Genomic DNA, 17309 nt, shown 5'->3' on the forward strand with positions numbered 1-17309 from the left:
TGGCTGTAGGTTCCCCTTCAGCTACCACCCAGATCTGAGGATCACAAATCCAGAAAGTATCTTAGAGACTATTTAGTCCAACAATTAGGAACTTGAGACCCCAGAGAGCTTATGTATCTTACCAGGGTCAAAGAAGTAGAATCTGAGTCTTCCCACTCCAAATTCAGCACAATTGTTCTCCATTGCTTCCAGCTACCCCTATTCATTTTTTTTTTTTGGCAGACAGGACTGCCCTTTCTCCCTCCACTTCAAGGAATATGTCACGGTAATCCAAGTCACTGAAGAAGTGTATGGATTCATTACTTTGTTCAATGAGAGCTACAATTTCTCTGCCTCTTACCACTAATACCATTCTGTCTACTCTAAGAGTATAGATCTGAGAGGCAAGGCAGTTATCTATTAGAAGTCTTGATTTGGGGATTTGTCCCAATTTTCACTCACTAAGAGACTTTAGGTCACTTAGTTCAGTCAGTTACCCTCTCTAAGTAGAGAGCAGGGCTTGTATTATGTTTGTACCTTTCACATTCTCTCTCTCTCTCTCTCTCTCTCTCTCTCTCTCTCTCTCTCTCTCTCTCTCTCTCTCTCTCTCTCTCTCTCTCTCCCCCTCCCCTATTCTTTCTTTCTGTCTCTCCGTCTCTCTACCATTCTCTCTCTATATTATATGTAGAGAATATATGTATTCATATATATAATCCATGGAATATTATAGCGTGTGTATATACAGAGATACAATTATATGGCAACTTTTGAGTTACAAAGTGTTTTAGCTACATCATCTTGAGCATCACAGCAACTCGGTGAGGCAGAGTATACAAATATTATTACATTGATTTCACAAATGAGGAACTGAAGGCTTAAAAATTATAAATTACTTTCCCAAATTCCCAAGAGCCAGAGCTAGATTTTGAATCCAAACCTCCTTACTCCAAATAGAGTGATAAACTCCCTCAGCGAGTATGTCCTCAATTGACCAAATGACCACTTATTAGTTATCATGTTGTAGCTGGGATTCTTTTGAAGCTTTAGTTGAACTGAATGATCAACTGAGAATTTTTAGCCCTGAAATTCTCTGATTCTTGAAAATACTTTGCTATGATGTTAGAGCCTAGTAGCATATTTTTAGAAGAGAAAAACACAATATATAGACAAGTAAATACTGGGTTCTAGAGTTAGGAACTAGGTTTGAAGTCCAGTTCTGCTTTTTATACACATGTGACTATATCTCACTTTTCTCAGATGCTTCCCAATGAGGAATTTCACTTAGATAATTACCAATGTCTTTTCTAGCTCTAAATCTTGTCATTCTACTGGAATTTATATAACTAATTGTTTTTAAAACAATTGGGGATGTAGACTCTAAATGATCACCCAAGTGCAAATATCAACAATATAGAAATAGGTACTGATCGATGACACACGTAAAACCCAGGGGAATTGCTCGTTAGCTATGGGAGGGGGTGGGGTAGGGGAGGGAAAGAACATGAATCTTATAACCATGGAAAAATACTCTAAATTAATAAATTAAATAAAAAAATCTAAAACTTGGAAAAAAATAAAATGAAACAAGTCTGGGAGTTAATAATTGAATGGAACACACATCTTCTAAATTAAGACATTTCATATCTGAGCCATTTTTACCTAATCTTGCTTTAATGCTCATATGTTAACTCCTTTAACAATATTGATTCTTTGAAACTTGTTGAAGATACTTTAGCTTTTTTTCACGTATAGCCAATAGTTGATTTGGCTCAGTTGAAGAGAACACCAAGCTAAACAGGCCAAGATTAAAGAATCAATTCAGTTAGTTTTGCTTTGTTGCATGGCCCCAAGTTACATCCCTAACTCCAGTCCACTGTCCTACAAATGAGATGAGGAAAAACAATGTGGTTGAATTGGTGAAAAGATATCACCACTGTTGGAGCAACGAGAGGTTTATAGCCATTACTGGTAGGTTGCCCTTTGCCATCTTTGTATAAGTAGGACAATACCTGTACCTGTAAAATTGCATATGTTATCTCATTCTTATGGGAGAGTGGATAATAAGAATTATGAATCCCATTTTAAAAATGGAAAAAATTGATTCATTGAGAGAAACTTAGAATTCACCTCAGGTTATTTCAGCCTTCCATGGGTAGGGAGCCACAGATAGAATCCATGTACCTTATGTGGAGAATAAAAAATAAAATGAGCTCAGAAACAAGGATTCAAGCTCCCCAGAATATCAGTTTATTAAGCAATACATGTCAATTGTATAACAAATCAGGACCAAACCTCCTTAGCCTGAAGTTGGACCCTGAATATGAGGTGAGACAGATTTTTATACATGAAAAACAATTAATTGTATAAGACCAATTACTTTTTAAAAAACAATTAAGCAGGATACAGAATTAGTAAACTGATTTCTAATTGGAAGAAAGATTAGGGACTTTTTCCAAATTGGAAGGGGGTGAGCAAAGAGGTATAATTCCCTCAAACCAAAAAAAAAGAGGTATGCTATTCCCCATGTGTCTGTATTCAATCAAAGGAACATGAGAACACTCACATTAACCAGTATGGGGGCCAGTTTTCAAATAAGATATATGGGTTGCTTGAGATTTATAACTGTGAGAAAAGTCTTTGCATCAGTCTTCAGATCTGACCATGTTTCTGGTCATCATAACTAAGGTCTGTGTTGGCAAACCTATGGCATGTGTTCTGGAGAGTACCAAAAGGGACTGTTCCCTTCCCCCTCTCCACATGTGCCTGAGGACATTTCTCACATGACCCTTTCCTTCTGTCCAGCAGCCCAATGGGAGCGCTTCCTCATTTCCCTGTCTGGGATAAGGTAGGGGGCTCACAAGTAGCATGAGGGTTACAATTTGGGCACTTGGTCTCTAAAAGGTTTGCCATCACTGACTAGGTCCTTAGTTATGGATCTTTAAGCAATAGGGAGAGGTGGTAGCTTCCCAGCCATGCAGGACTAGGTTCAAACAATGCAACAAACAACTCACAATTCCCACAACTGAATACAATTTTCTCACAGGACAGAAATTGGACTAAAGTGATCATTGAACAGAAAGGAAACTGATCTAGCTTTAAAATTGAGTAATAAGATGGAGTCAGTATGGTTCACTCAATCCCCATACCCCTAGTTGTTCTAATGCTCTCAGTTCCATCACTTGGCTCCAGTCTGCCTTTCTAACCTTAGAATGGCCTTTATTACCCTTCTGTGACTGGCTATTATTTTGCAATGTCATCTGATACAGTGCTGAGGTTTTCTTTTTGGAATTGGGCATGATGAGTTAAGTGCCAGGTTGGTGCCAAGGGCACTTTACAATGTCAGCGTAACCAGTTGTTGGCCTAAGAGTTTGCTTATTGATTCATAAGTGAGGTTCCCTGCAGATGAAAGCAGATCTCTGTCTGCTGTCCTTAACCTAATAGCACTTTGGCTAGTATCTCCCTAACCCACAAAGGTCTGGGCTAAAAGGGCAGCTAAGGACACTTCCCCAAGGAAAACTTTACAAGACAGCCCTTATGTAGGTATAAGATAGGCTAGATCAGAGATGGTTAGCACCTTATCCCTGAAGGGTTTCATATGGACTCCTTGATATAAATAAGCATGAGAAGAACTGATCCTCTGAGGAAAAAAGTAATATAATGTCCTTTTGAAAGCCTTAAAATGATATCGAAAAAAAAAATTGAAATTGTAGAAAGAGCTTTGAACTGGAAATAAAAAAAAATCTGTATTTTAGTCCTAGTCTACCACTAACTTGCTGAGTGATCCTGGACAAGTCCTTTACCCTTTCTAGGTCTCAGTTTCCATATCTAATAGTAAAATGAAGATGTTAAACTCCTTTTTATCTCTAAGGTCCCTACAAGCCTGAAATCCTGTGAAACTAAAGATGTGCTAACTTTGAGTCTCAACTGGTCACATTTAGTAGACAGATCAAAATGGTAGTTCCCTCACCAATGACATATTCCACCTGTTGGCTTCTTCATGTTGTCCAGTTGTTCACTGGATCTAAATAGAAAGGAAATACTAAGCTATGCCCACAGGTTCTATTATAGGCATTCTTTCCTGCTCTGTGTCTTGGTTTCTCTACCTATACAATAGAAAGACCCATTCTTCCCACCAGATTAAGTTAATTGAGCACCAGAAGTACACCATGGCTCATGCATAGCCATGCTATGTTCTCAGAGCTGCAGTAAAAAAATATGGGCATCGGTGGATTCAAGGTGAATATGCCAAAGCTATCTCACCTCAGGAGCTTGTAAGAACTTTGCCAGGAACCACAAAGCCTCCCCTGATTATTTTTTTCATATCGTTAATGAAAAAATGCTCATAGTCATACTATCGGCTTGTAATGTTATCTCCTGATAACCACATAGCAACTGCCTGAAGGTCAAGATCTCTGCAGTACAGGCTAATAACTTTGCCACATGCCAAAGAGAAAGAGGAGTAGCAGGCAGGGAGGAGGAGGTGGAAGTCAGTACTTGCATTCTGTGTTCTACCCTTAGCCCCATTCGTAGTTAAATTCTCTTGTCAGGTGGACAAGAAAACTGTAGCTCTCTGCCTTGAAACTCTGAGAAAATAGCTGCAACCTACAGAGATGGGGTGGGGGGAATATGTAGTTTACCTTCCCAAGTTATAAACAACTTGATTTAGAAACTCACTTGCCTTGTCTGGTGTCTATTTGTTGTTATTCAGTTATGCCTGACTGTTCCCATTCTGGGCTTTCTTGGCAAAGATAATGCAATGGTCTGTAATTTCCTTCTCCAACACATTTTACCGATGAAGAAACAGAGACAAGCTTGCCAAGGTCACCCAGCTAGGAAGTGTCTGAGGCCAGATTTGAACTCAGGAGCTTTCCTGACTCCGGGCTAGGCATTCTCGCTGCCTCTATCTCCATCTTGTGTTTTCTGTTGCTGCAAATGGGACAACAGTTGAGTGATCATGTTTCTAGTTCTAGTGCAAAAATCAGATACCTGTGTGTTTTTTTTAACCTGGTACCACATTTCTTAGTATAATTCTCTCCGCTCCTCTTCACTGATTCCTATAGACCTAACAGAAAAGGACACGGCTCCTAGGGACATTTCCAAGGTATAAATCAGAAATGACTGACTCTCATTATACATAGAATTCTTTTTTTTTTCTCGAACCCTTCCATTTTGCCTTAGAATTAAAAGTAAGTATCTGTTCCAAAGCAGAAGCAGAAGACTCTCTATCCACTGGACTACCCAGCAACTCCTACATATAATTCTTAAAAGCCTTTATGTGAAGCAAGCTTGAAGAGGAATTGTGCTGATGCTGTGACTGAGTTATCCTCCAGGCTTTGAAACATAGGAAGCCATGTAGTGTAGTGGAAAGAACCCTGGGCCAGGAATCAGGAACTAGAAAAGATCTCCCTGGCTCAGTCCCCAGATTGAACGATTGGAGAGTATAGTCCAGTCCCATGTCATTCTTAATCCTGATGGCACTATGACCAAAGAGATTTTAAGACCTATTCTAATACAGACTTGGGAATATACTTCAGTTCAGAAAGACACTTTGGAAGGGCAGCTAGGTGGCTCCAGTAGATAGAGAGCCAGGTCTGGTGTCAGGAGGATCAGGGTTCAAATCTGGCTTCAAGCACTTCTTATCTCTATGATCTTGGACAAACCATTTAATCACAATTACCTAGTCCTTATTGCTCACTGCTCTCCTGTCTTGGAAGCAACACTTGTGTCAATTCTAAGACAGAAGGTAAGGGGAAGGAAGGAAGGAAGGGAGGGAGGGAGGAAGGAAAGACAATAACTTAAGTCTATTCTGATCCCTGAATCTGGATCTGAATGTGGATTGGGAACCAAAAACCTCAGTTCTGGGCCTGGTTCTGGTCCTTATCACCTATGTTGGATGTTGGACAAGACATTAAATTTCTCTAGTTTCCTATCTCTATATCTCTATCTCTAAAATAAACACCTTGGAATAAATGACCTCAAAGGTTCCTTCCAGCTCTAAAATCCTGTGATTCTTTGGTAACATATGAGGTGACTATACTGTTTATTAGCTGACAACCATACTAACCCATACCTTTCTTAAACTGCAACTTATTTCCTTATTAATTCTCAAACTGGTTTCTAAGGCAATCAAAATGGTTTTCTATTATTTCTTCACAAATCGGTAGAAATTGCTATCTTTCTTGTTAATTAATTAGTTCTGAATGCTAACCATCGTAAATAAAGAAAAGAGAAACCTCTTTTCCCATAAATTTTGCTCTTCTTTCAGTATCTAATACTAGTCTTACAAGATAAAAAAAAACATTAGTGTTACTGACTATTAACAGTGTAACAGATAATGCAAAGACATTTAAATATTTTAACAACATATCAGCTCTGAGAAAAATCACAGCAATGTAACCCTTTTTTAACCAAGGGCTACACATACAAATCAGGTTTGTTTTGGGAATGACATCAGGAAAATCCAAGGTTTTTTTCCTTCCTTCCTTTGTTCCTTTCCTTCTCCCTCTTCTTCTCCCTCTCCCTCTCCTCCTCCTCCTCCTCTTCCTCCTCCTCCTCCTCCTTCTTCTTCTTTTTCTCTCTCATTCTCTCTCTCTGTCTCTGTCTCTCTCTGTCTCTCTGTCTCTCTCTGTCTCTGTCTCTCTGTCTCTCTCTGTCTCTCTCTCTCTCCCTTCCTCTACAAGTACAGGTACTGACTTTTACACAAACACTGAAACCATAGTTCTAGTATCCAGTTCTCAAAGAATGACATTCTCTTCTAAATGTTTTCTCTGCAGAATGAGTTAAGCTCAGTTATTTCAAAATGTTTCTTTGAATTCTTTCTAACTGACAAGTTAACTTGGTTTCTTAATTAAGGGGGAAAAGTTCTCTTAATACTTTCTATCCTTGCCTCTCCAGAATTTCTCTCCAGCTATGGCATTTAACTCTTTCCAGATGACACTTAGATGGACACTTTCCAGTGGTCAAGATTCTATCTCCACTTAAAGATAATAGTAACCTCAGTGTGAGGAGCTATTGAAGCTGGGGTAGCTGTGAAAGGAACCAAAACCAGAAGGAAGGAAGAAAAGCAATGGGCCTGTTTCAAAGGCCAGTCACAATAATCCCCATCTCACAGGCACGGGTGTGAGGAGGGTCTTTTGGGGAAGTAGATAAAGGGAAGATAAATACAAGTGTTTGAAAAATACAATTTTTAAAGGTTATATGTATATGTGTGTGCATAACATGTTATATATGTAAGTATGTTTTGTATGACTTCACATGCATAATTGATAACATATTGCTTGCTTTCTTAATGGGTGGGAAAGAGTGAATTTGGAACTTTTGAGTCTTAAAAATGAATGTTAAATTTTTTCATGGAATTGAGAAATATTTAACAAAATAAAATATATATGCATATATGTATTTTTTAAACCTTTACCTTCTACCTTAGAATCAATACTCTGTATTAATTCCAAGGCAGAAGAGTGATAAGGGTTAGGCAATGGGGGTCAAGTGACTTGCCCAGGATCACACAGCTAGGAAGTGTCTGAGGCCAGATTTGAATCTAGGACCTGTCTCTAGGCTTGACTCTCAATCCACTGAGCCACCCAGCTGCCCCCCCATATATATATATATATTTTTTAAATACCATTGTTATAGGCAAAAGCAACATTTCTAGATATAAGCTCAGAAATATTTCCTTCCCACTGGTTATTTAGGGTCCTTTCTCCATCTATAACTTTTCTCTGATAGGGAAGCAAGTATTTAATCCCTCAATAGATCCTGGTAAAAGAGTAGAGACTCAGGTGGAGAGGGACCTTCATACGTCTCCAGTTCTAGCTTATACACTCAGACTCTCCTCCCCGATCATGGTTCTCCCTGAGAAATCGAGCTTTATACTGAAAGGTATCAGGAAGCAGAGGAATTAGGAAGTGCAGAAGGGCTGAACTGATTCCTCAGAGATCTCCAAACCAGGGGCCCAGGCTAGGGGGAGAAAGGAACACTTGGCTGAGTCGCTAGAAAAGGCTCAGATCTCCAGAGATGATGGCTGGAGAGAATGAGATGTGAGCACTGAACTAGATCAGTCCTTCCAGGGCAGCACTGCCCCAAAGCCAGAGACATTAACCAGAATTACAGATTCAATACTTGAAGAATCTTTGCATCCATTATGGTGGGTACCACCTCCACTGATGAAGAGTCCAATCTTTTCCTTCACACCCCAATAGGATGTGTCCTTACTGTGTCCCAAAATATTTGTTACCTAGCAGCCGATCATTGCTGTATTCTCTTCCTTTCTGTATTTACTCAATGAGGACACAGATGAAGGCAGAACTGTCTGTCGCTAAGTCTGCATCTGGAGCCTTTTCTGCTCAGGAGATGCTGCCGGAGTTTGCACTTTGCACTTTTGAGGACTCAGTGTCATCTTCAGCTAGATAGCACAGTGGAGAGAGGTGCCCGACTTGAATTCAGGAAGACTTGAATTCAAACCTCACCTCAGACTAGCTTGTGTGACCGTGAACAGGTTACTTAACCTCAATTTGCCTTGGTTTCCTCATCTATAAAATGGGAATGATACCTTCCTCTAGGATGGTTCTGAGGATAAAATGGGATAAAAATTGAAAAGCATAAGTGCTGAGGCACATAGCGAGTGCTATATATGTGTTAGTTATTATTATTATTATCATTGAACCATCACTTTTTGTTGAGGGGAGGAGAAAGGGTGCAGCTAATGGCTCGGGGTTGAATGTGGACATTAAATCTTCTACCTCCCAGTCTAAGATGTCTAGGGAGTTGGACATGGTCGAGATGAACCAGGAAGCAAGAAAAAGAAACTTGAGGCCTCTAAAGTATTCAAGAAAACTGGGAAATGTCCCCAAAGTCCTTCATCCAAGCAAGCCAGCCAGCAAGAACGCTAAGTAAAAGGGGCAGCAGGGTAGCTCAGTGAATTGAGAGCCAGACCTAGAGACCAGAGATACTGGGTTCAAATTTGACTTCAAACACTTCCTGTGTGACCCTGGACAAATCACTTAACCCCCATTGCCTAGCCCTTACTGCTCTTCTGCCTCGAGACCAATACACAGTATTGATTCCAAGACAGAAGGTAAGGGTTAAAAAAAAAAAAGGATGGCTAAATAAAGCGCAAAAGGTTAATTGATTCAGGATGGTTCTAACAGGGAACTTGACTTTGAAATAATGGACTTTCTTTTTCTTTTTTCTTTTTTTTAAAAACCCTTACCTTAGGCCTGGCTCTCAATCCACTGAGCAACCCAGCTGCCCCCATTCTCTTTTCTTTTTTCCTTTTAAAGAATGAGACAAAGACTGGTATCCAGAACCTGGAGTTAGAAAAACCTGAGTTCAAATATGGTCTCAGACATTTAATAGTGTGTGACCCTGGGCAAGTCACTTAGCTTCTGTTTGCCTTAATCCATTAGAGAAGGGAATGTTGAACTACTCCAATATCTTGTCAAGAAAATTCCAGGCACCAGTATGGTCCACAGGGTCATGAAGAGTTGGACACGACTAAACAACAAAATTATTATGATCATTATCATTAGTCACTGGAGGAAGACCTTGGTGGAAGAATAAAAATAGCTCAGTTAAATATGGGAAAATGTTTTATATGATTACACGTGTAATCTATAGCAGATTACTTGCCACCTCAGAGAGGGTGGGAGGGGGTGAGGGAAGGAGAGTCAGAAAAGAGAGAATTTAGAACTTAAGAGCTTTTTAAAATGAATATTAAAAATTGTTTTTTCATGTAATGAGGGAAAACAGAATATTGTTTTTTAAAAATAACCTAGTAACATAATGATTTTTGTTGTGGTGATTGTTTAGTAAGGAACATCTAACTCTTCATGACCCTGTGGACTATAGGACACCAGACCCTTCTATCCTCCACTATAGCTCTGTCCAGGCTCATATTTGTTGTTTCCATTGCACTGTCTATTCATCTCATTCTCTGCTGCCTCCTTTTCCTTCTGTCCTCAATCTTTTCCAACATCAGAGTTGGAAATAAAATAAAGACTTGGGGTTGGTTAAACAACATCCTTGAGACAGACTCGTGAGAAAGCTAATACAAACATCAGAGAAGTTAGGCAACCTGCCCAAAGTCACAGAGCTAATAAATAGCTGAGCCAGGGTTCAAACCTAGGTTTTTACAAAGTCTAAATTCAGTATTCTTTCCATTATACCATGCTGCCTCATTCCACAGGGTCAGTTCTTGCACTTGAGAGGTTCTGTGCTGCTACCCACTCTCTTTTCTTTCCTTTTGGCTTGGCAGATGCAAGAGTTGGAGCAAAGGCTCTTGGAAGCTGAGCACAGAGCAGAAGATGCAGAAACTCAGGTAAGGGCTGTTGGAGGTGTACGAGGGGAAGGAAGGCAGAGAGCAGAGGGCTTTGATCTCTGACCTTCCCTGATGCTGCTTACTTGGGGCTCCCTTAGGTAGGCATGAGATAGTAACAGGTCTCCTTAGAGGAACAAGCCCACTAAGTAGTCCAATGTTATCAGATTCTCAAAAGCTCATGACTAAGTATATGCCTGGAGCCTACCTTCTGTGGGCAGGGCTTTGTGGGTCAGGGCAGTTTCTGTGCAAGAGGAATGGAGAGCACAGAAGATGCCTCCCCACAATCCCTCTGTGGTCACCAGCACCTCGTTCCATGATGTATGCCTTCCTCCCCTCCCAACCAATTATTTAAAATAATTAATGTGAATTTCTTCCATATTCTCTTTCAAGGGCATATCTATTTAACCAGGTCTTTTCAGTGCCTAAGTAGGTACTTAATAAATGACTGATTAATCAATTGATTGTATAACCGATGATAGCAAACCTTTTTGAGACCATGTGCCCAAACTGTACCCTCAAGCTACCTGTGAACTTTACCATTACCACAGATAGGGGAGAGAGGAAGTGCTTGCACTGGTAGAGGGGTGTGCAGGACATGTGGAAAATATCCTCAGGCATGGTGGAGAGGAAGAGGAGAACAGCCCCCTCAGGCACACGGAGGCAGGAGTGCCCTGGGTTCGCCAACACAGGAAGTCATCCTTAGGCAAGAACTACCTGTAGATCCCCAAATGGGGGATCTGTACCTGAAGCATAAGTTGAGATCCTATTCCACTTTGCCTGTCCCTCTTTTATTTGCCTCCTTTAACCATTCTTTATCCCATGAGAGAGACATGCTCTTTTAGGTGGGTGCAATGGAGGAGAAGATCAGACTGGTCAGTGTAAAGAGCATGGAGCCTGAAGGCAACCTGCACCAAAAGTACCAGGAGCTACTAGAGACCATTCGAGGAAAAGAGGAGATCATTAGCCAACTGCAGGTGCAAGTGGAGAAGCAGGTAAAGGGAACCCTAAAGAGGAAAGCAAGGCACAACCACCTGCATGAGAAGCAGCTAGGTGGCTTAGTGGATGGAGAATCAGGTCTGGAGATGGGAGATCCTGGGTTCAAATCTAGCCTCAGATACTTTCTAGCAAGTCACTTAACCCCCACTGCCTAGCCCTTACTGCTCTTCTGCCTTAGAAGCAATGCACAGTATTGATTCTAAGATGGAAGGTAAGAGTTTAAAAAAAAAGAAGAAGGAGAAACAGCAATCCTCCTGGGCAAGTGAGTTTGATAGATTGTCAGGGAACCTAGGTGAATGGAGAACAAAATCTAAATCCTTGGTCTTTAAAAAAAATATTTTGATAACTTTAATTCGGTATAATTTTCTTTATAATCCTATGCATTTATTTCATGCAGTTTAAAACATTCTGCATCAGACTGCCTAAGGATCCCACCAGAAAAAAAATGTTAAGAACCCTGTCTTTGAGGGGGAGCTTCCCCAGGACAAGTAAGAGGTCTCAAGAGAGAAGTTCAGGGTAATTCTATGGACATTTACCACACCTATTTATAACAACATCCTGGCACCCTAAGCTTGAGGGTGTCAGCTATGTGGCATAGTAGGTAGATTAATGAACCTGGATCAGTGAATCTTGAGTTTGAATCCTGTCTCAGATTCTTACTAGCTATGTGACTCCAGACAAGTCATTTGGTCCCTCCAAAAGGTAGTACTTCTTGCTAAGGCAAATCCCTCTACATGTACAAGTGACCCCATTTCATCCCATTTTCTCCTGAAGACTGCCTCTCTATATCACTACCTACCCTCTGGCTAATCTTCCACCTCTCCCCATTAACTGGCTGCTTCCTTGCTAGCTACCCCATCCTCAAAAATGGTATTCAATAGCATGGGAATAGGTGGATCAAATGTCCTATACATTTTCTCCTTTTAGACTGTCCACAAGTGCCTCCACTTCCTTTTTTCTCATTTTCTTAACCCTGCCTTCTGGTTTCTGACCTCATCATTCAATTGAAATTGCTCTCTCCAAAGTTATCAGTGATCCCTTCATTTCCAAATCGAATAGCCTTTTTCAATCCTCTTCTTTCTTGACCTCTTTGCAGCCTTTGACACTTTTAATCACTCTTTCCCTCAATACTTTTGTCTCTCTTGTTTTTCATGACATTGTTCTCTCCTGGTTCTCCTCCTACCCATTTAATCACTCCTTTTCTGTCTCTTGCTAGATCTTCACCTACGTGCCACCAGCTAATTGTGAGGCTTTGTCCTAGACTCTTTTGTTCTCCCTCTATGCTTTTTTCACTTGGTGATCTCATTAGCTCCCATGGATTCAACTATTATTACTATGAAGATGATTCTCAGATTTATCTGTCTAGTCCTAACTTCTCTGGAATCCCCTAGTCTTGTATTTCTGACTGCCTATGGGACAGCTAAAACAAGATGTTTTGTAAGCATCCTAAACTCAACAAGTCCAAAACTGAACTCATTATCTTTCTTTCTATATCTTTCTCTCCTCCTAAGTTCCCTAGTACTTTTAAGGGTACCACCATCTCCCCAGTCTCACAGGCTCACAGCCTTCCACTCCTCACTGTCTCACCTCTCCTATCCAATCAGTTGCCAATTCCAGCTAACTTTCTCTTTATAGCATCTTTCATATATTTGCCCCCCTATTTCCTCTGACAGAGTCCAATCTTATCATCCCCCTTCGTAATAAACTATAGTGGTTTCCTGTTACTTCCAGGATTAAATACAAAATCCTTTGTCTGACTTTTAAACTTCATAACCTTTAAAGTCCCTTCCTACCTTTTCAGTCTTTTTATACCTTAATACCCTCCAAGTACTCTTTGATCTGGTGGCCTCCTTGCTGTTCCTTACAGAGGACATATCCATCTCCAGTGTCAGGCATTTTTGCTGGCTAATTCTTACCCCCATTCCTCATCTCTACCCTCCTGGCTTCTCTGACTTCCATCAAAGCACAGATCAAATCCTATTTGTTGCCTTTCCCAGTCTCACTTAATTAGTAGTGCCTTCCCTGAGATTATATCCAATTTGTCCTATGTATATCATTAGTACATAACTATTTACATGCTGTTTCCTTGTAAATCTGTATCTTCCTTTCTTTTTATCTCCTAGCATAGTGTCTGACACTTAGTAGGTACTTAATACATGCTTGCTGACTTGATTTGACTTGAGGAATTTCTAGGGAAGTAACCTCTAAAAAAGTCTTTGAAGGTGAAGGTGAAGCCATTCTTTCTTAGACTTCACTAAAAAAAAAATCAATGCCATTCTTTATGAGTTCCCTTTTTTCCATACAGAGCCCTTTGATGTCATCCTCCATTTTCACATCCAATCTCTGAAAGGACCAGCCTTCCCCTCAACAAATCCAACGTCTTTAAATCATCACCCATCATCTCATCCTCTCTTGTCTTCAACAGGTCATTCTCCACAAAGATTCCTTTCTCTCTAATTTTCAGTCTCTCCCTACTAGTTCCTTTCCTCCTAATTACAAACATGCTCAAATCACTTCTATCCTAAAAAAAAAAAATTCCCTAGAACCCACCATCCCCTTAAGCTTTTGCCCCTTATCTCTCCTCCCTTTCTTAGACAAATTCCTAGAAAGAGCTCTTTACTCACCTCCATTTCCTCTAAATTCTCAACTTTTTGCTGGTTAGTTTCCAGTCTCATCACTCAACCTGACACTGCTCTCTCAAAAACTAACTAATCTCATAAATTGGCAAGTCTGTCATCTCAACCCCATCCTTCTTATCCTCTCTGCAGCATTTTATACCATTTTTTCCTCCTGGTTACTATCTCCTCTCTGGGTTTTGGGGATACCATTTTCCCATAGTTCTTCTACTACCTGTTCTCAGTCTCCTTTGATGGTTCACCCCATATATCAACCCCTAATTGTGGGTGTACCCTAAAGTTCTATCCTTGGTCCTCATCTCTTTTCATTCTATACTCATTGACTTGATAACCTTATCATCGCCCATGGACCGGAGCACTGAATCAGACCATTGTCTACAGAGAAGTGCTTATGAAGATGAATTATCAGTTGCTTATTTAACATCTTAAACTGGCTGTTCTGTTGGCATCTCTAACTCAACATATCCATAATGGAACCCATTATCTCTTCTTCCAAACTTTATCCCCCCCCCCTTTTTTTAAACCCTTACCTTCTGTGTTTGGTTCTAAATTCTATGCAATTGAGGTTAAGTGACTTGCCCAAGGTCACATGGCTAGGAAGGTATATGAAGCCGAATTTGAACTCAGGTTCTCCCAACTCACATCCTCCCAAGTGCAGGCAATCTATCCTCTATGCTACCTAGCTGCCCCATTTTATCCCCCTCTTCTGAACATCTCTATTTCTGTTCTGAAACTCTCCTTCCTTGACTTTCATGACACCACACTTACCTGTTTCTCTTCTCTCTCTGACCCATATTTTTGTGTTCTTCCTTCCACTTTTTAAATATAAGCCTTCCACAAAGCACTATCTTCATCCTTTTTTTTTCTCTATAGAGAAATTTCATTGACTCCCGTAACTACATTGATCAGCTTCTTTAAATACTAAAGGCCATTAAATCTAGATCTCTTGTGCTAGCCTCTCTCCAGATCTTCAGTTTCTGACTTACAGCTGACTACCCCCTCCACCTGGATATCTCATTCTATCCCAAGCCCCATGTGCCCAAAGCCACATTGATCATTTCTACTCCCCCAGCCAAAAAAAAAAAAAAACTTGTTTCTTCTCCTGAATTGTCTACTTTTATTAATGATACCATCATTCTTCTCGGCATTGAAGCTAAAAAAAAATCGCATAGTTCTCAGATTTCTTTTCACCTAGAATTCTAGTTTCCTTAAAAGCATCTAAGTGGCAAAGCAGGTAGATCACTGGGCTTGGAATCAGGGAGATGAGAGTTAAAATCTGGCCTCAGATACTTACTAGCTGTGTGACCCTGATTAAGTCATTTAATTTCTGCCTGCCTCAGTTTCCTCAAATGTAAAATGGAAATCATAACAGCACCACCTTCCAGAGTTGTTGTATTAAATGGAATGATATTTGCAAAGCACTTAGCACAGTGTCTGGCACATATTAATAAATGCTAGTTCCTTCCCCTCGGCTTTTAACCATAAAAGATGTTTTACATCCAATAAATTGCCATATCCTCTTGATTCTTCTCATTATCTCTAGAACCATATCCTCCTCATTCTCTATTTTTACTCCATTTCAGGCCCTTGTCACCTGTCATTTGGCTTATTGCAATAACTTCATGACTAGTTTCCACTTTTTAACCTGTAATCCATTCTACACTCTAGTGACAAATGCTTCTCTTCACCTATGTTCATGCTATTTGCCTAGAGCAACCTCCCCCACAACCACATGCAGAAATCTCATCCATTTCCCAAGGCCCAATCAGATACCGCTTCCTCCATAAAATATTCCCTGATGTCCCCAGTGGGAAGTGAAGTTCCCCTTCTTTGAAATTCTACATTCCTTTGATTATGCATTTCTTGGCATATTTACTGTATTACCACTATTTGTGTCCATGTCACTTCTCCTAAACAAAGTCTAGCTCACACTTCCATAGCAAGTTAGTCTTTTCTTTGCAGCAAGCCGTTGAAGTGACTAGTGGAAGTATCATCACCATTATTTTAAAGAGGAGCAAACAAAGTCCCAGAGAACTTTTGCTCAAGGTCACAAATTTAGTGTCAGAACCAGAACTCAAACCCAGATCCTCCCAACTTGACTCTTTGCATCATACCACTTTCTCATCTTATTTTTTTTAAACCCTTAGCTTCTATCTTAGAATCAATTCTAAGACAGAAGAGTGGTAAGGGCTAGGCAATGGGAATTAAGTGACTTACCCAGCAAGTGTCTGAGGCCAGATTTGAACCCAGGTCCTTCCGACTCCAAACCTGACATCCAAACCTAACATTGTGCTACCTAATTTTTCATCCCATGTTTCTCAAGGGCAGGGAATTATGTCTCTTTTCTCCCTCCTACAATATGAAGTGAATGAATACAGAAGTCATAGATCCCTTTAAAAAATCTTAGTAAATGGGATTCACCTGGAATCCCAGTTTCCTTTCATTTCAAAGATGTTTGAACTTCATTTCTGATTGATATTCCACAGTCAATGACTCCAAAAAGGTTAATTTTGAATTTCTCCCCACCCCCCAAAAAAAATTCTTCCCATACCTTTCTGGTCAAGTAATTTAATGAACTGTATAATAATACAAAAAATGAATTCAAATCTGGGCTCAGACACTTCCCACCCGTGTGACTCTGGGAGAGTTACTTAACTTCATTTTCCTAGCCCTTGCCCTTCTGTCTTAGAATTGTTAGGGAATAATAATAATAATAATAATTAAAAATGCAAAGGGAATTGCCACTTAAATGAAATTAATTGTGCTATAAATTTTTAGTGTTCTACAATGCAAATAATTATGATTCATGAGGAAGGGTCCTGAATTAGGATGCAAAAAACTAAGGTCTACTTGGGACTCTGCCAGGAATTGATTATATGCCATTGGGTAAGTTGAATCCTTTCTTGGTCTCTATTGCCTCACTTTTTAAATTAAAGCGTTTGACCAGATGATCTCTAAGGTCTAGTCCAATTTTTAAAAGTTGTGACTCTTTCAAATGCTATGTGCCAGGCCATCATACTGAACATCTTACAAATATTATTGCAGTTTATCCTCATAATAACCCAGGTAGGTAGTTACTATTATTATAATATCTATTTTACTACTGAAGAAATTGAAGCAGACCAAGATTAAAAATTGCCTCAGGTCGTATAGTTAGCTAGTAAGTGTCTGAGACCAGATTTGAACTCAGCTCTTCCTGATTCTAAGCTCAGGAATCTATCCATGTACTACTTGGCTGCTTAGTATTTATATAAATAAGATGGATTTATACAAGTTACAATTGCTTAGTGGGTCTGATGTTTGGAATGGATTGATTTTTTCCAATGAGTTATCTTCGAAGTGTCCAATGTGACCCATTCCTACCCCTGATGGTTAAACTA

General features: G+C 39.9%; 1 protein-coding gene across 3 annotated transcripts in view; it reads left to right on the plus strand.

Annotated features, from left to right (window-relative positions):
* PLEKHH1 (pleckstrin homology, MyTH4 and FERM domain containing H1) overlaps window positions 1-17309 on the plus strand; it is an 81186-nt gene that overhangs the window by 14022 nt on the left and 49855 nt on the right. For all 3 annotated transcript variants that reach the window (XM_001378349.4, XM_007473080.3, XM_056810939.1), the window contains 2 exons: window positions 10235-10297; window positions 11140-11289. In XM_001378349.4, coding sequence (XP_001378386.2) covers window positions 10235-10297; window positions 11140-11289 — 213 coding nt within the window. The remainder of the gene's footprint in view (window positions 1-10234; window positions 10298-11139; window positions 11290-17309) is intronic.

This window comes from Monodelphis domestica, chromosome 1 (assembly GCF_027887165.1).
Source record: "Monodelphis domestica isolate mMonDom1 chromosome 1, mMonDom1.pri, whole genome shotgun sequence".
Classification (NCBI taxonomy): Eukaryota; Metazoa; Chordata; class Mammalia; order Didelphimorphia; family Didelphidae; genus Monodelphis; species Monodelphis domestica.